A 23,294-nucleotide genomic window follows, 5' to 3' on the forward strand; every position below is an offset into this window, starting at 1 on the left:
GCCAAGCAGCGAGGAGAGTGGGCACTCAGTCTGGGGGATTAAAAGCCCCGTTGAACTGTGGACAGAAAAGACTCGACACAGGTAAACAATCAGGGGTGCTTCCTATCCAAACCCTTCCCCTCGGCTGACCTTGGCTTCCCTGGCCTGGCCAGGAAGACCGCAGTCTCTAAGCCAAGGGCATCCCCTTGCCTTTCCTGCGCAGGCGTAGCTCTTCCTGGGCTCATACTGGACCGGGTCCTTCTTGTCTTTTCCTCCAGGGCAGTGGCCGACGCCCTGAGTCAGGAGGCTGAAACTGCTCGGGGCGGGGGAGAGCAGCGACAGGCTGAACCTGCTGAGCCTGACCAGCCTCAGCTCAGGAACTGGGTGGGTCTCCGAGAAGTGTGTATATATAGTCTTGGTTCCCAAACAAGTTCCACATTCACCCAGCTGTCACAGAAACAATGGCTCTGCCAGTCCTGCTGATCATGTTTCTGGATTTGCGAAGAAAGGCCAGGGTGGGGTGCAGAATAAAAAAAAGTTAAAGAATAGGGGTTCCCACTCACGCCCCCACCCCCGTGGCGGCAAACTCAACCGCTAGAGCACCATTGCCCTGGTTCGGCTATGCTTTTACGCATGACGACAGAAAATGCCAAAGGCTCTCGCTTTCACCACTGCCAGCAGCGCGAGTCTTCTGGGGCTCCGAGGAACAGAGCGGAAGCTCATGACACCCATCTCCCCCGCCCAACAGAACAGTGGTGTGATTAATTCATACAAACCAGGCAGTGACTAATTCATAACTGATCGAGAAGTTGATCAAACCCAGTGCCCACACGCATTCCTTCGCCAGTGCTGTTTCTGCTTGAGGTGGTTTGAAAAGGCTAGCCCGCCAGAAGCGGCCCGTGGATCATTCTTAGTCCTCAGAGAGGCCTTGGTCTCTGCATTGGGACAGCTGTCCCAGAGGCATGAGCTGGCGCCACAGGGACAACGCTGCCTTCCTCTAGCCCGCACTTCCTTCCAAACATGCCGACGGAGTGGGCAGACCTCCGCGGAGGCCAATTTGGCAGCGAGCCGCCTCTGAATGATTAAATGGGGAGCCGGTCAGCCGTGCTGTCAGCAGCAAGCCGGGAGCCTCCAGGGCCCCGGTCGTGACCCTGTGTCCTGAAGGTTCCCTGAAACGCTATCCCTCCGCTCTGGGCCAGCGAGTCCACAGGCTGCTGCCAGGAAAAGGTAATCGGGTGCTCATGAAACGGAGATGCAGTGATGGGGCCAGGAGGTGGGACTGGTGACCCCGTATCGGTTCCACCGTGACAATAACGCAAACGCACGCTACGTGACAAGGGTATGAAGAGGAGCCCTGTTGGCCACAGACTGGAAATCATCTCCACAGTGCAGAGATGACGAGATGATTGGCGCAAACATTGGGACGTCCTAACCAAAGATGCTGGGCTGACGGTGACTCGGCGTGCTACGTGACTGGACCGGAAGGAGAAACTCTGTTCACCGAGAAGCCAGGCACAGACAGGCGTGAGCCCTGCTGTCATTTGTGATCAAAAGAAGAAGATACTAATAATCATTTCACATGCACAGACTTTCTATAAAAATATATTCGAGAGACTAGCAAGGGGGTGTGGCTCTAGGGAAGGGGATGGGCAAAAACGTACTTTGACCTGGATCATTTTGAGCATTTTATGAAAAACTTTTGATTGTAATAAAATACATGTTGCCCAATTCAACATTTTTGACACGTCCGATTTAGACACGCTGACTACAGTCATCATGTTGTGTGCAAACCACATCAGTATCCATTAGCGGAATTTCCATGACCGTTTAATAGGCACACACAGTGCCTTCAAGGTAGCTGTGCCTCATAGCCACCCTGAAGGGCAGGGTGGGACAGCCCCGTGGGTCTCTAAGACTGTAAACCTTTATGGGAATAGAAAGCCTCATCTTTCTCCCAAAAGAGCAACTGGGGGGTTTGAACTGCTGACCTTGGAGTTAGCAGCCCAATGAGTGCCGGTATTTTTCAACAGATCCACAATGTTTCCTAAAAGCATTTGAATTTCTTTTCTTTAAAAAAAATTTTTTTTTATAGCATTTGAATTTCTAAACACCACTCATTCCTTCCATTAAGAATTACTGGGACCCTGTTGATGCTGACCCTGTTCTACGGTTTGGGGACAGAGCAACGAACCCAGCAGACAAGACGTCTGCTCCCAGAGAGCGTCAGTTGTGATGGAGGGACAGGCAGGTGACAAAAGAAGTCAGTGACATCAAGAGGTGGGAGACTAGGGGACTATCTGGTGGAGGCTCCCGTGCCTATGAGCACAGATGCTGGGGAGGACAGGAGGTGACACTTAACCTGAGATGATTCCCGGGAGGATGGAATAAAGCAATGGATGGATGAATGCGGGTTGTGTTACCACAACAAAAAGCTGTAGAGATGGTATTGAAAGGAAAGTCTAAAAGCAAAGTCTCAAATAATTCTTAATCCTAAGCAAATAAGTAATTTAAGTTAACTTGTCACATTCATAATAAAAAAAAACATGGACAGCTAAAAAAAAACTATAGGAAGTCCTTAGTTACAAACACCCAAACAGCCCATAGTTAGGACCCCTTCCTATTATATTGAAATTGTGAGATACATACAGTGGTTTGTAATAACAAACAGGCATTACTTTGCTTGTGCATCAAAACATTATTATTTTAGAATTATGTTAAAGATGTTTTCGTGTTTCTTTAATGTTCTTTACCCACGGAAAGGCACACAATATACTAAACTGTATGCTCAGCCAAATAGCTGACTAAGTGGTGTTAGAGAGCAAGCCATTCCTGACTGTTTTGGTTCACATATAAATCCAACTTAAAGACAGACTTAGGAACACAACCCGTCTGGAATTTGAGGGCTCCTTGTACTCGAAATGGTTTAAAATTTCACTTAAAAGTTCTTACGTACTGAAACAACTAGGTCTTCATTCAAGTATAAATCAGGACCAGACTTACTACCTTCGAGTCGATGCTGACTCACAGGGACCCGATAGGACAGGGTGGAACTGCCCCTGTGGGTTTCCGAGACTTTATGGGAGTAAAAAGTCTTATCTTTCTTGCAAGGAGCCACTGGTGGTTTTGAACTGCTGACCTTGTGGTTTGCAGCCCAACACATAACAACTATACCACCAAGGCTCCTAAAAGAGGATAGATGTGTTTTACTCTGAAGATGAGAAAGCAAACCATTTAAAATCCTTGGTTCAAGTTCAAGAATATCTTGCTGAACAATAAATAACTTTAGGATGATAATTACACCTTCCTGCTGACTGCCCCCTCATTTGACTCCCACTGAGATGAAATACCCATCTCAGTGAATTCTAAGAACCAAGTACTAAGAACCTTAGGCTATTATTATTGGATTTTTTTTTTTTTTGCTACCCAAATATTACACTCCCATGGTTAATTTAAGTAGCGCGGGGAAGAAGCCAGGTGCAGTCTCATTTCACGTTCTCCATGGTCAGTGGCCTTTCCAGACAAGAAACGACATGTGCCAGCACCTGTGAGCCTCCGTCCCATAGGCATCCCACCCACCCATGTCCACGCCCACGAGCTGCCAAGGTGGGGCGAGTCCTCCCTCAGGCGCATGGTGCTCACCAGGTCAGAGCTGGTCCCGAGAGTCACAGGCTGACTGGCCAGAGCCAGCAAAGGTTCCACCGTTTCCAACTCCTGTTGGTAAAAGGTCTGCACTCTGTCCTCCACAAGGAACTCTTTGATCTTGTCGCTCAGCAGACATGTGAGGTCAGCGAGGGTCAGGGTGCCTGGGGTGCTGTGGGGAGACAATTCAGAAAATCATGCCGTGTTCCTTTTTGTGTGTGTCACACCGAAATGCAGCTCGAATGCACAGTGCCATGGTCATGGTCACGCGTGTGCCTGGAACCAGGGCGGTTCATACAGCGAACCGGTTGTGGCTGTTTGAAAGGTGAGGTGGAGTGAAGCGAGCTCACAAAGGGATTCCGGTGAGTTCAGAAAATGTCTCGTGCAGACAAGCAAGCAGCGGAGGGCTCGTGTTTGTGGGCAGCAGATTAGGACCCACAGACGCCCAGGCGCAGTGAAGCTTGTGCACGCACAGAAGGAAGAAGGTCTCGGGGAAGCACGCCAGGCTAGGAACAGTGGCAACCTCTGGGAAATGGAACAAGGGGTGGAAATAAAAGGAAATTAGCGAGCTTTACTTTGGCGCTGTAGTGATTAAATGATTGGACTGCGATCCTCAAATTCGGCAGTTCAAAACCACCAGTTGCTCCTGGAGACACAGATGGGACTTTCTACTCCCGTATAGAGCCAGTCTTGGAAACTCACAGGGGCAGTTCTCCCCTGTCCTACCTGGTCGCCTCGAGGGCAAAGAGGAAAACTGCACTTACCTCCTTACAGCTCGCATTCCTCAATGTAAGTCTAAAACACACACTCTATTCATGGGTTGGACAAATGAAAAGTACACATGAACATTTTCCTTTCTGCCCTGGTCCCGTCCCGATTCCGGATCCTTCCAATCCCCACCCACTCAGGAACCACTGCTCCTGGCTCTGTGGAGCCCTGCCAGAGCTTGTCTATGCTCCACTGGCTGGCAGGAGTGTATTCTTATTCCTCCTGGGTTACTGTCACACTACAGAGCCCTGCACCTCCATCCCGTGCCTCTTACACTCAGCAACAGGCTCACGCTTGTAGACGAAACATACACTTACAATCATGCATGAGACCGATAACAGAGTCCCTGGGTGTTGCCAGGCGTCGGGACTGACTGGTCAGAAGTGGTGTGGGTGGTACATAGAGGGCAAGTCAAAATATATTGCTACGGGGGGGGGTTCCTGTTCATACGTTCATCCCTGCCATCAGTGGATTCCTGCAGGCAAGTTCCCTCAGTGATACACTTGCCCTGGTCTCATCAAACAGTGAGATCTGCTGGGCCAGTTAAATTCAAGGCAGAGAGATGGGCTCAGAGGGGTGATGACTGGCAGCATGCCAAAGGGGTGATCTTGACAGATTTTCCTCACGAGACACAGCACGATCATGGGGAGTATTAGCCACATGTCTTAATGAAATGGCAAATTGCACTGGTGAGAAAAAAGACCAGGAAAGTTGCACCGGCGCCTGCGCCCCTTTCAGGAATGCCAAGGGCTGTCCTATGAGAATCTTGCCCTTCTAGCCCTCCTTTCGCTTCCACAATGCATATGACGCTTCCAAGGAGCACGGTTTGAGTTTTCACGTGGTAGAAAGCAAAGGGCAGAGAATCGGGGGCGGGATGGAGAGACGGAAACGAGTCTTTCAGAAAGTGCAGCCGCTGATGGAGGACACGCTGAGAAGCGGCAGCTTCCCGTGTGGCTATTTTTGTTTACTAAAGGTGTCTATGATTTTCTAAAACAATACTTTTTTACTTCCCCTGCTACCTGCAGTGGAAAACCATTTGCTCTGCTACAGATGCTTTTAATTGCCCTGATCATTAATTCCACACCAACCAGCCCTGAGTTCCGGAAGCTGCTTCCAGGGCGCTGCTGGCTCAGGCACCCGTGCAAGTCACTTTCTACCTCTCTCAGGAATAAGGAACACATATATCAAGGATGTCATTTTAAGATTTCTCGTTAGCAGTGGCTTGTAGGTGTTTTGATGACAGCCCATCAGTTTTCCTCAATTCTTGTGCTACTGAGTTGTTGGGGGCTGTCCTCTGACCTGCAGGCTGTTTTGCAGTCTGTTTGGCCGCTATTACTAGATGCCAGTAGAATCCTCCAAGCAAGGGCAATTAAAAATAAATTTTTTAAAATTAAAAACTCTAGACATGACTAAGTGTCCCCTGACAGGGCAAGATGATCCCTGGTTGTGAACCTCTGGAGATTATTATTACCATTATAATTATTTACCCTTGTGTCGTTTCTTGGCACTTTGCGGAGCCTCCTGTATCCGTGTGTTTAGAAATTTCAAAAAAAAAAAAAATTCTGCCATGATTTCTTCAATACTTTTTTCTGTGCTTCCCCTTCTTCAGGGCCTCCAATCATGTACCCACTAATCTTCCCCCCAACAGTTCTAGAATGTCTGGACAGATGAGACAAGCAAGTAGGCGGTCAATTCCGGAGCTGCACCCAGGCCTACCACAGCGGGGATTTGCTGTCACGTACCTCAGCGCCTCTGCTTTCTCTAGGGCGGGGCTCTGGCAAGGCTGGTCATAAACTTTCCGGTAGACAGCAGGCACCTCAAGCATCCTTGCGATCTGAATGCTCCACACTGGATCGTCCTCTTTATCTAATTAGCCACAGAGGGGAAAGGAAGCCACAGAAATGACACACAAATCCATTCTTTCCCATGTCCCTCTGCTACTGGGAGGACAGGGAAGAGGGTGCTCCCAGGACCATCACCGTCCACGTGCACTACGTGGTCCCAGCCTTCCTGGCAGCGGAAACCAGATCCCCAGACGTCAAAGACTTTGCCAAGGAGTGACTTAGGAGCAGACAAAGCACAGGAGCAAGCGTATCGACCTGTCACGCTGGTGCACAGCAGGGGCCTTCCTGGAGATTTCAAATGGACAACCAAGGAGTATTGCTCAGATAATACGCAACTCTCCTTGTTCCTGTCAAAGTTAGACTCAATGGGATTCCAGAAATTTCTACCATTTTGAAGCGTCTGAACACTTTGCTTTAATGGATAAGCCCCTGAAACCTCAAACTCTGGAGTACCCAACTCACTCGGACCTTTAAGCACTCTACTAGGCTCTCCCAAATACAATGATGACCACTATCCATACAGCAAGTCATTCGTTTCCTATCGTCATTGAAACTTTCTCTTAAAAGATAAACATAAATTTAGAAATGCCGTGTGTCTTAGAAAGGCATGTTGTGCGATATAATTTCTGCCATTAAATAGTTCAATTTTCTTATCTGAAATGTTGGAAGTTTAGCCCTTGAGCTACACAGAGCTTAGGAGACACGGTCCCAGAAGGACGGTGCGTCTGCAGAAGGCCCTTGTGCTCACAGTACACGGTGGCATGGACCTCGCGTTCTTCTCTGTAGGTGCGGATATAGCCTCGGAGGCGGAGGAGGTCTCCAATGTCCAGCTTTGTTCTCTGCTCAATGGTGTCTTGCAACTTCTTAAGCTGTGAGGTTATGCTCAGCTCTGTTGCCGTGCTTGGAGCAGCTGTAGCTGTCTGGGCTGCGAAGAAAGAGAGAAATTGCAACACAATCTCCATGTAACATTTGTGAGGTTACGCCTTGGGCTGTGATACGAAAGGTCAGCAGTTCAAAACCACCAGCTGCTCCCCGAACCCCCCCACCAAAGAAAGAGGGGCTTCCTACTCCTGTAAATAGTTACAGCCTTCGAAACTCATGGGGCAGTTGTCCCCTGCCCCACAGGGTCACCGTGAGGCAGCATCAACTCGATGGCAGTTTGCTTAGTTTCTTTTTAGAGCAAGAAGAGCACCATCCTGGAAGAAGGAATTGACAGTTTCATATATATATATATATATATATATATAATATATATTAGCAGAATCGTTTCCAGAAACAAATCTCCATGCCATTCCTTTCCCATGTGACATTGGCAATATGAGCACATGGACAGATCCTGTAATGGCTCCTGTCGCTTTAGCTGATCAGATACACACGTGTGAGAAACTGAGGAATGGGAAGAGAGTCTATGTGGACAAATTCTTTATTCTCCTATTTTGAGATGCCTGGAAGGCCAGGATTCTGGGTGGATTCTGGCCTTCTCCCAGTAATATTCTCATAATTAAAAACAATCCCCACAGTATATTTCCATAATAGTGCTGCCTTCTGGCCAGCAGCTTTATCTATGGGAGCAGACATGTTGTGATTGATCTCCTCTCTCTGGGGACAGTCACTCCCCCTTACCTGCCCCCAGCACTGGTGTTAGGTTACTCCTCCAATGAACTCGGGACCTTTAGGGTTAGGGTACAGCCCACTTTGTTACCTATGTGATTACCCATAACTAGAGGGGTTTGCTTGCCCTGAGGGTATACAAGGTGATGTGAGAATACAATCTCTCTCTCTCTGCCTGGTCCTGGTTCCTGAAGCCATGGCAGAGGTGGGCACCCCAACACGTTTGTCTCTTAATTTCTTCCCTTCAATTACACAACCACCCCTTAGGACCCATCCAGATGTGAAGCTGACTGCACACATAGGGTTAGAATTGGAATTGTGTCCCCCTCAAATATGTTTTCCAATCCTGACCTCAGGCCCTGTGGATATAATATCATATAATGTGCTCACCTTGTATCTATTGCAATGCAATACAACCACCCTCTACAATACAATCTAATGCAATCGTTGCGGCTACGCTCGTGTGGGGTGGACCCCAGACCTGGTCACTTCTGAATTCCGCAAAGAGCAGCACAGACACAAAGACATGCCCTTGCACAGGCAAAGACCGATGCCACGAGAGGCCTGCCAATGTAGCCAGGAGGAAGTCAACACCGCTGAGACCCTGCCTGGACCTCTGGCTCCAAACTGTCAGAAACTAAACTTCTGTTCTCCAAAGCCATCCGCTTGCAGGGTTACGGCACAGCAGCTCCAGGCATGTAAATTCCATAGGGGTTTATTCTGTGCTTAAAGCACAAGGCTGTGCAGGTGTGCTTCAAGGTCATTTACGCTCTGTATTTCCTCAGGTGTACGCTCGTCGTCTCGTGTCAATCCTTTGTTAATTTCTTAAAACTCTTGGGAAATCTCTATCCGTTTATTTCTTAAGATAGTCTCATTCCATTGCTTTTTAAAAAGTGTTCATTCGGTTTTACTGTTTTTTAAAATTGAAAAATGTTTAGTCCATCTGTCTTAAACTGATGGTAACTTTCAGCAGGAATGTATGGGAGTTTACCATATTAAATGCCAACCCTGTCCTTTAGTTCATTTCATGTAAACTGCTAGACAGCCGGTCGATCTCTTACAAAATACTGTTATCTAGGCAAGTCACCAGGATTTGCTAACGGCTGGTTTATATCCATCCTGCTGCTGTAGTCCCGTTTTTGTCATATGCCACTGCCACCGCTGCCAGGTGCTCTCAGGTCAAGTCGAAGGCATGATGACCTCATGTATGTCAGAATGGAACTATGCTTCATAGAGCTTTTAGTGGCTGATATTTTGAAAGGAGACTGCCAGGTCCTCCTTTCAAGGTCACTCTGGACAGACTTGAAATCTCAACGCTCAGTGAGCTTCTGATATTAACCACTTCTACCCCCAGGAACTAAAGGAACCAGTATTTCTACTTAAGGAAACTGAGGTTTCTATAATGTAATGAGTACCTCTTCTGATCTTTTCGTAAAAATATCTACTTTATAACCTAATAGAGTTTTGATAATTATGACCTGGCACTATGCAGAGCCATTCATCGAAATATATCTACTCCACCACAGGAAACAGCAATTCAGAGTCTATAGAACTTGCTGTGTCAGTAGCCAATACCTAAGAACCTGTTCCCAATTAGCATTTTTTTGTTTTTTTAAGCTTTCACCTTAAGCACAATTGATTTTTTTATTGTTATTTTTTACATCATTTTATTGGGGGCTCTTCTTTCTAAAATCCATTTATTGGGAGCTCTTACAGTTCTTATAATACATACAAAAATCATCTACCGTGTCAAGCACATTTATACATATGTTGTCATCATCATTTTCAAAGCATTTTATTTCTACTTTAGCCCTTTATATCAACTCTTCATTTTTCCCTCCCTCCCTCATGAACCCTTGATAAATTATAAATTATTATTTTCATATCTTACATCATCTGCTGTCTCCCTTCACCCACTATTCTGTTGTTTGTCCCCCTGGGAGGGGGTTGCAAATCCTCGTGATCTATTCCTCCTTTATTCCCCCGCCTTGTCCTTACCCTCCTGGTATCTCTATTCTCATTATTGGTCCTGAGGGGGGTATCTGTCCTGGATTTCCTGTGTTGTGGGCTCTTATTTTTAGCAGTGTACATGTTCTGGCCTAGTCAGATTTGTAAGGTCAATTTGAGGTCATAATAGTGGGGGGGGTATATTAAAGATCTAGAGGAAAGTTGTATGTTTCATCGGTGGTATACTACACCCTGACTCGTCTCTTCCTTGGGACAGCTCTGTAAAGGAATGTCCAATTGTCTAGAGATGGGCTCTGGGTCTCCACTCCATATCCGCCACTCCTTTCACATCGGTATGATTTTGTTCTGGATCTTAGATGCCTGATACCTGATCCCCAATTAGCATTAATGCTACCTAGATTGCTAAGTTGTTTTTAGAAAGGATTAAATAATAATTATTATCATTTGGATGCATATTTTTTAGAGTGCTTTTAGTCTTATAGAAAGACTTATGCAGAAAGGGCCGACTTCTCCTCTGCTCCCTGCAAGCATGCCATGCCACGGAGTCAATTCTGACTCAGACGGACGCCACCTAAGGTTCCCAAAGGGATGTCTTTATGGGGTACACAGCCTCATCTTCCTCCTACACAGTGACCAGTGTGCTTGAACTGCTGACCTTGTGGCTAGCGAGCAGGCTGGCACCCAACCCATTCCTCTTATGATTGATGTCTTTAATTATTAATATCTTCTATTAGTGTAGTCAATTTGTTGCAACTGATGAACTGATATGGATACATTCTATTAACTAGAGCCCAGAGCTTACCTTAGAGCTCAATCTGTACATCATCGTTCCCTGAGTTTTGACAAATGTCCCGTATCCACCATTACATTCTCATGCAGAAGGGTCTCCCTGTCCTTGAAATACCTCGTGCTTCTTCACAGATTGCCCCCCTCCTTCCTGTGCCTCAGCCGACCACTGAGCTGTTTGCTGCGGCAGTTTGCCTTCTCCAGGACAGAACCACACAGAGTCCGGTTTGTGCAGACTGGCTTCTTTCCAGCCTCACTCGGCATGGCTGGAAGTTCGTCCAGGGCCTTTCCTAGCTTCATCTCTCATGGACTCGATCGTTTGCATGTGCATCCAGCTACTGACGGGTAGCTTGGTATACTTCCAGTTTGGGGCCAAGGGGCATTTGTATACTGGTCTCTGTTTGGACATGATTTTTCAGCCTATTGGGCTGAAATTAACAGGGGGTACAATTTCTGGGTTATCTGTTAAACTTAAAATAAAACACCCGAAACTTCCAGAATGTCTTCCAAAGTATCTATCATTTTGCATTTCTATTAGCAACGAACGAGAGTTCCTACTGCTCTCCATTCTCACCAGCATTTGGTGTTGTCAGTGTATTGGGCATCATTAATTCTAATATATTCTAATGTATGTATGGTGGTTGTTCTAATACGCATTTTCCTACAGACATAGGAAGGAGCCCTGGAGTTGCTGTTGGGCAAGCATTGGTCTGCTAACTACAAGGTTGACAGTTCAAACCCACCAGCTGCTCCTTGGGTGAAAAACGAGGATTTCTAGGCCAGTAAAATTTCACAGAGACCCTGTGAAGGGTCACAGTGGGCTGGCATCAATTTGACAGCAGTGGGTTTGGAGTAATGACATATGCCAGAGTGTGTCTTTTCCTGTGCTTATTTGCCATGTATATGTTCTTTAGTGACATGTCTATTCAGATGCTAATTTTTGAAATGGATTGTCTCTTCCTGTCCTAAGTGTCCTTCATATATCTTGAGTACAAGTCCTTTATCAGATAGATAGGTACAAGTCCTTTATCAGATAGGTGCTTTACAAATATTTTCTCTCAGTCCACGGCTCATCTTTCATAGCCTTAAGAAAGTCTACATTTTAAAAGGTTATTCCTCGCATGATAAATATATTTATAACAAATAAAGCAGTAACTGAGTCTGTATTTGGCCAAACCAAATACTTCATGAGATTCAGCTTCTTAGTTTGGAAGTTTGGGGTACTGTTTTCATGTGGCATCCCAGTTAACTGGTCTAATATTGTGGTGAGTGTTGCTGTTCCACTTCCTAGTTGATTATGTAGTGTGTGGGGTCTTAAAGCTTGGGCCCAGCATCACAACAACTGGCCTCTAGTCACAGGGAGCAACAGAGGCAGGGGTGGCAGGGGTGGGTGAAAGAAGTGGAATATGTGGCTAATTACCTTCATGAATCACTCCCTCCTTTGCCACGAGACCAGAAGAACGAAATGGTGCCTGTCCACCATTACGGAACATTCAGATCAAAGATTGTACAGGAGAATCTTGATCAAAAGGGGGGAAAATACAGACTAGAATTTCACGTTCTCAGGGAATCCAGACTGGCTAAAGCCATGGGAGCTGGATGAATCCCCAAACTAAGCCTTAAAACAAAATATGCCTTAAGGTCTTCCAGATGACAAGTTAGCTTAACTAGCCAAGAAAGTCTGCCTTCAGCTGATGCTCTTTTACGATTACCTAGGCAAGAGCAAACTGACCACTGCCATTTGGAAGATGGGGTGGGACAATTAGAAGCAGGTGAAATGGCCGCACAATTGAAGAATGTAGTCATCAGGCTCGCTGAGCGGTGTGTGTGGAAATAGTTGAACTAGGATCTGCTCTACTGTATACGTTCTCAACAACAGCAAAAAAGAAAATACATTTCTTTTTAAAAGTCTACTCCAACTGCGTTCCCATCTCCATGTCCTCTTCTAGTCTAGCCTGAATTGTAAAGATATTTTTTAATTTCATCTTCAGAAATGACAGGCGGTCATAGAGGCCCCCTGACTCGATCCGACTGGTGGCTGAGGAAGACAGGCCCAGATTTATTTCAAGGGTGAGCCGGACCACTGAGGGAGGGGCCCAAGCTGTGTAATTTAATTAACAGAGTGAGATGGATGGAGCCTGACAGGATTCCATTTTAAGTAGCCTATCTCAGCCTGACAGGTGAGCCCATAGATTAGAGTCTAACATGAGGGCTAAGCTTTCTGCATTTTGCTCCCAACCCTGAATCCAAATGGTACCCTTAGCTGTGACATTCATGAGTCAGCGTTATATTCTTAAGCCGTAACTGGCTGCAACAGGATCTTGACTCAGACTAAATATTATCTTAAAAACGAGCCTTCATTGGAAAGCTTTTAAATTGTGGGCAATTAAACTAAAAGGAGGGAACAGGCTAGTCGGGAATAGTTTAAGACGTAACTTCATGCATCAGATGAGGAGAGTCCTTTTCGGGCACCCTCCCTGTCCCCTTCCCCACTGCCTAAAGCCTCACAGCAGCTTCCAATTAAAACTACCCGCTGGGACAGTGCGTTTATGCATCTGCCGAGTGATACTTTAAGAGGTTCACTCTCATTAGTAAGAGCTGTTTCAGTTAACTAAAAAAATTACCAAGCATGTGAATTTTATGATATTCATGATGAGGTTGCTTAAATGCACGTAACTGTCTTTAATGAACTCAAAGAGTTCATTTTGAAAATTAAAACATAATCTAAAATGGGGCTTAATAAACTACAGCTCGAGGGCCAAACCAGCCCAGAGCCTGTATTTTGTAAATACATTTCTTTTAAATAACGTTCTATTTTATTCTCAGTGGAAGTTTGCACAGCAGGTTAGGTTCCCGTTGGAGCATTTCCACACATATTGTTCAGTGCTTTGGTTACCGTTCCCAAGACGTCAACTTTCCCTTGCAATACATTCTGGTGGTTCTGTTTCGGGCGCTCTAACTTCCCTGCCCCCTTATCATCTCATCTTTGTTTCAGAGTACTAATTGATGGCCTTTGGGTTTTCTAATGGAGCACTGGAATTCACAGACACTATCCTTTATTTTTATCCTATATTTCATTCCAAAATGTTTCACGCCAAGGTGACCTTAAAGAAGAATTTCAGGTTCGTGTTTAAAGAGTGGCTCAGGGCCACAGTCTCGGGCAATCCTCCCGTTTCAACAGATCCACTCAGTCCAGACGGATCAGAGTTTAAGGTCTGCTCCCCATTGTCCTCCCATTCGATCAGGGCCACCTACTGTTGACCTGATCAGAACGGTTGGCAGTGGGAACCCAGCACCATCCAGTGCTTCTGGTCTCAGGTAAATGAAGTTTTAGGTTGGAACACGGTCAGACCCTTTATTTATGTACTGCCTGGGCTGGCTTCTGTGATACAATGGTAAAGTCCAATAGTTGAGACCCAGACGACAGAGCTCAAAAGCTTAAAATTTTTACTGTCTGGCCTTTTGTATAAAAAAAGTTTACTGATGTCTTCTCCATCTGAGGCAAGTATCTACAATCAAATTACACCTTCTGATGAAGGATTATATTAACAAGCATCAAATCTGCAAATGATTTAAATAGCCTAGGCATATATGAAAATCCCAACTCCGGTTATCAAACAGGTTTATGTCTTAACTATCAGGCATTTGCATAAAAAAAACAAACCCTGGCGTCTTTTTTTTTATTACAAAACTTCCTAGACAAATTAGCTCCATTGATTTAAATGTCTCCATATTAGGAAATAGGAATCTCAAAGCCACGAGAACCCTATGGCCACATTCTCAATGTAAGCACATGAGACAATGAAGAGCATGACACCAGGCAGCACTGTCTACACAGGACGGTGAGACTCTGACCATCTCCTTGTGCACTGGCAAACAGGCGAGGAGCAGCGACGCCAGCGCTAGACCTCGCCACGTACATGAGGAAATAGGCGCTAGACCTCGCCACGTACAACGCGAGGAAATAGGCGCTAGACCCTCGCCACGTACAACATGAGGAAATAGGCGCAGACACCGATGCAGACTAAGCGCCATATCTTGAAGACTCATGCAGGATGAGGTTTGAAACAACCACGAAGAGAAGGTCCCCGTTTTCTGTAGTTTCTTGACAGCCAACGTGGCGCAGCATTTTTGTTGATAGAATGAGCTCCCCAAACCAAACTTACTGCGGCCCAGTTGGTTCGGACTCCAAGCGACCCTGGAGGGCAGGGTAGAGCTGCTTTCTGGGTCTCCCAGAGGGTAACTCTTTCCAGGAGTAGAAAGCCTCATCTTTCTCCCACTACACCCGTAGACAACTTGCAAAGGGATGCTGGGATGCTTCGGCAATCGGCCTAAAACATCTTGATGTACAAAATGTTAATGACATGATAAAAATGAATGATTGAAACCTCCCAGTGTCCTAGCTACATTCCCATAGACTCAGCAGGAAAAATAGCCCCAAAGAGATGGGAGAAAGAAAAACGACGGGCTCTCCTCTCACGGAGTCAGTGTTCAGAGCAGCCAAAGCCGGGCCCAGTGCTTCAAGATCGGCGTAACTCATGAGTGGACAACGGTGCGACCCCCAGCCCTTGAGGCCTGTCCGCTGAGAGCAGCGCAGTAAGGGAGTGTGGTAAATGGGGCGACTTACCTGTTGAGGACTCAGGATTGCCCTTCTTCCAGCAGATACAGTTAATCACTCCCGTGCTGTCATCCACTGCAAGAAAAGCAAAGGAAGGTGGGCGAGAGATGCGGCAGAGCTGGCAAAGTAGCAATGTGCCATCATCCTATTTCCAATAACCTGGTGGGCCAAATACATAGCCCGTTCTCCAGCCTTCAGGAGTAATGGCTCCTCGTTTCCCAGAGTCAACTGGCTGTCTGTACGTGTCAGTGTTCTACTTGAGGTGAACATAGTACATTCACCATGACACTCGTCCTGCCTCCCTGTCACTCACTCCTCTCTTCTGAAAATGGGCCCCCAGCCCAATGACGGCTGACGCACACAGTCAGCCTTTCTCTCCTGCCCTGGAACAAGAGCGTGTCACCCAGCCTGTGGTCTGGGGTCACCCTGTGTTAGGCACCCTTTGCTCCCTCACTAGCTTGCTACCTCACCAGGACACAGCATTTCCTGCCCTGGGGCCTGGGCTTTTCTTTCTGAAAGAGCTGCTGTCCAAGCCTCACAAATGCAGGGGATGTCAGAGAAGGCCTCGATTTTCATCAGAGACACAATCAAATCCTCATCATATAAAGAATGTTGGACTGGCTTATTTTATCCCTGGTTTAAAAAAAATGAGGGGGAAAATCTCATTGCACTTGGTTTAAGGGCTATATAGCTATTTGAAAATGTTTGCTGGGTGTCTTCCCTGTGTCTGATCGCTGATACTATCAGGGCAGAGATGACTAAGCAAGGAGTCAGTGGGCCTGCTGGTTTTTTAGAATTCAACTAGACAGGACAGCCGATTGTAAAAGCAAATATATATATACATATATATATATATTTTTTTAAAATCTTTTTATTGGGGCTCATATAGCTCTTATCACAATCCGTACATACATCAATTGATCAAAGCACCCTTATACATTCGTTGCACTCGTCATTCTCATAATTCACCTTCCACTTGGGTTCCTGGAATCAGCTCGGTTTCCCTTTTTCCCCCCTCCCCCTCCCTCCCCGATCCCACCCCTGGTCCCTTGATAGTTTATAAATAATTATTATATCTTATCTTACACTCCCCGGCGTCTCCCCTCCCCCGCCTCCCCATTGCCCATCTCCCAGAGAGGAGGTCACACATAGATCTCCGAGATAGGTTCTCCCTTTCTACACCCCCTTCCCTCCTGGGTGTCGCCACTCCCACCGCGGGTGTTGAGGGGTTCATCTGTCCTAGATTCCCTGTGTTTCCAGATACCTACTGCACCGCTGTACATCCTCTGGTATAACCAGGTCTGCAAGGTAGAATTGGGGTCGAAAGCAAATATATTTTTTAAAAAAGCAAATATAATACAGGAGAAACTTCAGACTTAGAAGAGTCTGAAGTAAAAATCCTGCTTGCTTAATTCAATGATGGCAGTAGTAGTATCTGTGTTAAAAGCAGAGCCCAAAGTGGCTTTTTAATAAGATACATTCCAGATGGGTTTTACTTCCTGGAATTGCAACATAAACACGAGAATTATTAGACAATATTATTAATATCACACTCCAGTAATTTTTTTGCTGAAGACCATTAAAAAATAGTTGCAGCAGAACATCGACAGAGAGCTGCCAGAAACTCAAGTACCAATGAGATAATGATGTGGAATGTGGGATGTCATTGCTGACCGCAGGTCGGTCCTGATTGAGAGCGGAGACAATGACGTGTGCTGCATTGACTGTGCAAAGGCGTTCAACTGTGTGAGTCAGAATGAACTGTGGATGCCATGGGGGCAAACAGTGAATCCAGAGCGCTGAATTAGGCACCCGAAGCACCCGTACATAGACCAAGAGGCAGACATTTGAACAGAACCCAGGGGGTACTGCATGGCTTACAGTCAGCAAGGACTACATCAGGACTGTGTCCTTTCACTATATTTATTCCATCTGTATGCTGAGCTAACAATGAGATAGAAAGAAAGAAGCAAACAGAAGCTGGACTATAGGCAGAAGAATGCAGCATCAGGATGGAAGGGATGTACAAGAACCATTAGCGAGATGTGGATGCTTGCTGAAAGCCAAGCGGACTTGAAGCAGGAAGAGCTGAAGACCAAAGCCGACAACCTTCAGCAGGGATTAGAACTCAGTGCAAAGATACAAAACTCCTCATCCCTGCTCCAGCCGCCAACAGCATGATGGATATGTGGAGACTGGGCTGGATTTGTCCGGATCTCCTTTCACTTGGATTCACTCTCCATGCCCACAAATGCAGCAGTCACGGAATCAAAGTGCAAAATAATAATAACAATATTAATTAATAATACAGTCAAAGGGTCTCATACTGCATTGGGCAAATCTGTTGGGAAAGACCTCTTTAAAGTATAAAAAGTAAAGCAATCTCTTGAGGGCTAAGGTGTGCTTGACCACAGCCATGAGTTCTCCACCGCCTCACATGCCCGCAAAAGTCAGGCAATGAATTAGGAAGACTGAATAAGAAATGATACGTTTGAATTTGGTGTCAAAAAAGAACATTAACTATCCCTGCAGCTGTCAAGAAATTTGCCTTGGAGGACGTACAGCCAGAATGTCCCTCATGTCTCATACTTTGGACATGTTATCAGGAGGGATCGGTTTCTGGAAAATGATCTCATGCCTGGTAAAGGGTCAGTGAAAAAGAGAAAATCCCTCACGGACACTTCACCAAACGAGACATTCAGGCGGCCAGCAGACAAAGGGAGAGATGCCCGTGATCATCATCCATTCAAGAGACGCAAATCAAAACAAGATACCACCTTCACCCCAACATCGAATAGCAAATTAAAAAAACCGAGGACAACAAATGCTGGCAAGGACACAGAGAGGCTGTAACCTCATACGCTGCCCGCGGGGCTGTCAGATGCTGCAACAACGCTGGAAAGCGGGGTGGCGCCGCCTGAGGAAGTGGGGATTAGAGATGCCACATGGCCCAGCCATCCTACTTGGTGTGTGTCCTAGAGAGATAAGGCTGTGCCGTGAATGGATATACGCACAGCCATGCTCACTGCAGCTTATTCTTAACAGCAAAAAGAAGGAAATCACCCGTGTGCCCATCAGGGGAGGAATTAATAATTAAAAAAAATTTTTTTGAACATACACACAATAGAATACTGTGCAACATGAAAGAGGAATGAATCTGGGAGACATCTGGCAACATTGGGGAACTCGGAGGACAATACGCTAAGTGAAATCAGTCAAACACAAAAAGGACAGCTAAGTGTGAGACCGCCATTATAAAAAGACAAGAAGAGGCTTTCAAAGGGAAAGACGCATTCTTTGATGGTTACCAAGAGGAGGAAAAGAAAGGGTGGGGAAGCCATGAGCTAGAGGGTAGACAAATGCTCACTTTGGCGAAGAAGAAAGCAACTCGCAATAAGAAAGGGGGCAGGAAACGGGATGGGAGATTTATAAGAGAGGCAACAGTTTACAACTGGAAGGCAACAGAGGCAAATGCTGATATATGTATAATTATGCAATGTTGGGGATATACAGGTAGATGCTGGGATAGACACATAGGCTGAACAGGTGTGGGAGAGAGATTGGGAGTATACCCATAAATGTATAAATGTGACAGAAGATATCCACATAAGCGTATTTGATTTTGCTCCAAATATATCCATGAACACGGATGAACACATAAGGGATAAAGTTACGGACATCTTGGACATGACCAAATACCTTGAGGGGATGAGTCACTAAGCCTTGGGGATCAGGATCATAGTCTTGGGGGACACCAGGTCAAACGGCATACCATAGTTCACAGAGACAATGGGCTACATCCTACTTTGGTGAGTAGCAACTAGGATCTGAAATGCTTCAGAGAAGCCATCTAAGGTGGGCACAACTCATCGAGAGGAAGAAGAGTGATGAACACTACAGGATATGTGGAAAGAATTAGTCCCATGGCTAATAAACCGTGCAAACAGCAGTCCCCACAATTCTGAGATCGTACGAACTTAATGATGTTTGGTGATCACAACTCACTGTTCTGCACAGGGTCAGATGAAAAGGCTCTGGAGAGAGTGGGAGAAAATGTGGAACAGTGACCTAAAGCAAACAAACATACTGTTGAGAATGAGGGGGGTCGGAGCAGAGACCCCAAACCCATCGGCAGACCATAGGACAGCCCCTCACAGAGGGTCACAAGGAAGGGATGAGTCATCCAGGGTGCAGTATAGCACCAATGTAACACCTAATATTCCTCTGGTTCTTTGAGGTTTCCTCACCCCGCACTACCATGACCCCAGTCCTGTAGACTGGAGCATGAACACTGGTACAGATAAGAGCTCACGACACACGGAATCCAGGTCACATAGACCCCTCAGGAACAGAGATGGGGTAATGATACCAGGAGGGTAGGGGGAAAGTAGGGGGAGCAGGGGAGGAAGGGGAAACCAATCTCATTGATCGACACATAACCCACCCCACCCCCCTGAGGGATGAACAACAGAAATGTGGGTGAAGGGAGACAGCAGTCAGTGTAAGATATGGAAACAGTAATAATTTATAATTTATTAAGGGGTCACAAGGGGAGGAGGGGGAGAAAAAAGAGGAGTTGATACCAAGGGCTGAAATAGAAAGTAAATGTTCAGGAAATGATGGCAACTTATGTACAAATATGCTTGAAACAATTGATGTATGGAATGTTACAAGAGCTGTAAGAGCCCCAATAAAATGATGTTAAAAAAGAAAAGAATAATGTGGAACAGAACTCAAAATCATAAGAGCCCAGGCTTACTGACTGGACAGAAACTAGCGGACCCCCAAGGCTACGGCCCCTACCCTTCAGGTCTGGCACTGACCTTGGTGTGAGAATCATCAACCACGAACGATCCAAAGTGCAGCATGGGCCAAGCACAGCGTTGAGGGGCTTAAAGAGGAGAGAGGGAAACAGGAAACGGGGAGGGAGTGGGATAGGCATGGTACCTGGCGGAGAGGGCAAGGGATGGGCTGAATTAGAATGGAGGTGGATTCTTGAAGGTAAAATTACGATCTTTGCTTACTCTGACCTATTTCCCAATAAAAAGTTTTAAAGAACAAACAACAAGAGGAAGACCCTTCATGAGATGGACTGAGGTGGGGCTGCAACAGTGGCTTCAGACGTAACCCTTCTGAGGACGGCGGCGCAGGACCAGCCTGTGTTTTGTTCTGAGTTAGCCTATCGGAGGACAACAACATCTAGCCACAACAAAGTACCTTCTGTGTAGTGCATTTGAACTTTCTCTAGTTTTCAATTTTGGTTGATAGTGAGTAAGCAGCATTTTAAGACATAAAAAAGAAAATCTAGAGACATTCTGAGTTTTTAAAAAATGTCTGTTAACTGTAGGCACACCGCTTCTCTGGCTAGTTTAAAATCTTGACTGATGATGGAGAGGGGGGAATCTGGACCTGTGAACACCATTCTAGACAACAAGGGTTATTCTGGTCTTGACTGGGGCCTCCCACGATTCTAGGTGTGAGCTGGGGTTACTGGCAGGTGCACTGTGCATCCTGGTCACCACTGCCTCCCCTGCCTCCCACTGGTTTGTATCCCTTCCTGCAGAAACTATACCTGAACCCTGAGCTCTGGCAGTGGGAAGGTCCAGAGATGGCCATCCTTAAAGGGCCACTCAGTGTCCTTTGGGGCCGGGCGGCACATCTTCTCCAGAGATCCCTGGGCCACAGGCCTTTTTTTCCTAGCTGTGAGGTGAATAGACAGTGTGAGCAGGGCACACCCCCAGCACAGGTCTGCGGTGAAGCAGGAGCAGGCCACGCACCACCTCGAGGGTGGCCCGGGGACCCAGGAAGAATGGCAGCTCTCCTTTGAGCAGGCGACACAGAGTTAACGCATTTCACTCTCTCCGAGCCCACGCTGTGTGTCTTGTCTTGCTCTAGAACACCAGTGAGGATGAGTCACACACAGCACTGAAATCACGATGGGAAAGGGGCGGGGAGAGAAGCCCCTCTGGGCTGCAGGCCTAGCCCTTGGTCTGGTTCTTCTTTTTTTTTTTTTTACATTTTATTAGGGGCTCATACAACTCTTATCACAATCCACACATATACATACATCAATTGTATAAAGCACATCCGTACATTCTTTGCCCTAATCATTTTCAAAGCATTTGCTCTCCACTTAAGCCCTTTGCATCAGGTCCTCTTTTTTTCCCCCTCCCTTCCCCTCCCTCATGAGCCCTTGATAATTTATAGATTGTTATTTTGTCATATCTTGCCCTATCTGGAGTATCCCTTCCCCCCCTTCTCTGCCGTCTGTCTCCCAGGGAGGAGGTCACATGTGGATCCTTGTAATCGGTTCCCCCTTTCCAACCCACTCACACTCTACTCTCCCAGCATCGTCCCTCACACCCCTGGTCCTGAAGGTATCGTCCACCCTGGATTCCCTGTGCCTCCAGCTCCCATATGCACCAGTGTACAACCTCTGCTCTATCCAGTCCTGCAAGGTAGAATTCGGATCATGGTAGTTGGGGGGAGGAAGCATCCAGGATCTGGGGGAAAGCTGTGTTCTTCATCGGTACTACATCGCACCCTGACTGACCTATCTCCCCTCCTAAACCCATCTATGAGGGGATCTCCAGTGGCCGACAAATGGGCTTTGAGTCTCCACTCTGCACTTCCCCCTTCATTCACTATGGTATATATATATATATATATATATATATATATATATATATATATATATATATATTTTGCATGATGCCTTATACCTGGTCCCTTTGGCATCTCGTGATCACACAGGCCCTTGGTCTGGTTCTTGGGCCAGAACTGCAGTCCTCACCCACAGCCTCTTTTCGTTCATCTGAAAAGGGTCAAATGTGTGGGCTTGGCTCACCCAGCTACTCGCAAAGGTTGGGGTTGCTTAAATTCCACTTCTGCTAAGCGAGGTCCTCATACATAAACTAAATCTTGACACACTTGCTCTTACCTCCGTAACTGTAGAAAGTATTTCTTTCTTTCACTCCAATCACAGTTCCCAAGATATCCACCTGTCTTATTGGATGCCCTTTGTAAAAATATACACCTGGGGGGGGGGGGAAGGGAAAATCCATTCATTTTCTATGTAGAGGTAGTCCATGACTTAGGACAAGGTTTCATTCCAATGATTCTGTGGTAAGTCAATTAGGAGTTTAGGTCAAACACCTCATTTTTTCATGATCATATTTTTAACAGTAAATCATCTTAACATTGAACGGTACCATCACCAAATCATGCTTTGCCACATTAGATGGCTTGCCTGCGATAACATGTACTCACACACAAAACAATTTCAACACTGGAATATGTAAACCAATCTCACATTGTCTGCGACTTCCAATGTTGCTAGTCTGTTGAGAGGGTTGGTGAATGTGAGAATTCAGTGACATGCTGCTTGGTGAAATTTCAGCCCTTGATGAATGGCAAAACCACAAGCCCTGCCAAATTCAGATGTCTTCTACCAGGGTCAGGAGTAGAAAACTTCACTGTAAAGGTGCTTATACTCGTGCATAAGAAAAGAAAATCAATTTTCCTCAACTAGATTGGGCTAATCTACTTTCCACTTATAAATACTGAGCAAAGTTCCTTCTAGAAAACTCAAAATTCATCCACTGCCATCAATTCAATTCTGACTCCTACCGATCCCTTGGGACAGGGTAGAACACCCTGTGGGTTTCCTAGACTCTAATTCTTTACAGGAGTAGAAAGCCTCATCTTTCTATCTCGGAGCACGCTGGCCATTTTGAACTCCTGACCTTTTGGTTAGCAGCCAATGCATAACAGTACACCACCAGGATTCCTTTACAGAACAAGGAGACCTGCAAACAGTCATTGTGTTATGTGACCAGATGCTGTTCTGTCTTTTGAGAGACTGAAAGAAAATGATGAAACTGAGAAAGACTCCATTGGCTTTTTAAATGCTTTGCTAACAAACCACACAACATGTCTATGAATTGAGAAGGCATTTTTTTTTTTTAAGGGAAGAGATGTTAACTACGTTACAAAACATTGCTTTGGGGACCAGCAGATGACACACTCAAGAGGTTCTTTTTTAAAGCTGGTTTATAAACCAAACTATAGATGTCAGCAGC

The 23,294-nt window shown here is 46.1% G+C and overlaps 1 protein-coding gene across 4 annotated transcripts in view; it reads right to left on the reverse strand.

Moving 5' to 3' along the window:
• The window catches only part of STN1 (STN1 subunit of CST complex), a 37,371-nt gene that overhangs the window by 11,593 nt on the left and 2,484 nt on the right, over positions 1 to 23,294 (reverse strand). For 3 of the 4 annotated variants that reach the window (XM_075533973.1, XM_075533975.1, XM_075533974.1), the window contains exons 3-7: positions 22,154 to 22,249; positions 15,223 to 15,288; positions 6,979 to 7,155; positions 6,129 to 6,252; positions 3,619 to 3,790 (exon numbers count right to left, since the gene is read on the reverse strand). In XM_075533973.1, the coding sequence (XP_075390088.1) occupies positions 3,619 to 3,790; positions 6,129 to 6,252; positions 6,979 to 7,155; positions 15,223 to 15,288; positions 22,154 to 22,249 (635 nt within the window). The remainder of the gene's footprint in view (positions 1 to 3,618; positions 3,791 to 6,128; positions 6,253 to 6,978; positions 7,156 to 15,222; positions 15,289 to 22,153; positions 22,250 to 23,294) is intronic. The other variant, XM_075533976.1, reaches the window with a different exon arrangement.

This window comes from Tenrec ecaudatus, chromosome 16 (assembly GCF_050624435.1).
Source record: "Tenrec ecaudatus isolate mTenEca1 chromosome 16, mTenEca1.hap1, whole genome shotgun sequence".
NCBI classification, from domain to species: Eukaryota; Metazoa; Chordata; class Mammalia; order Afrosoricida; family Tenrecidae; genus Tenrec; species Tenrec ecaudatus.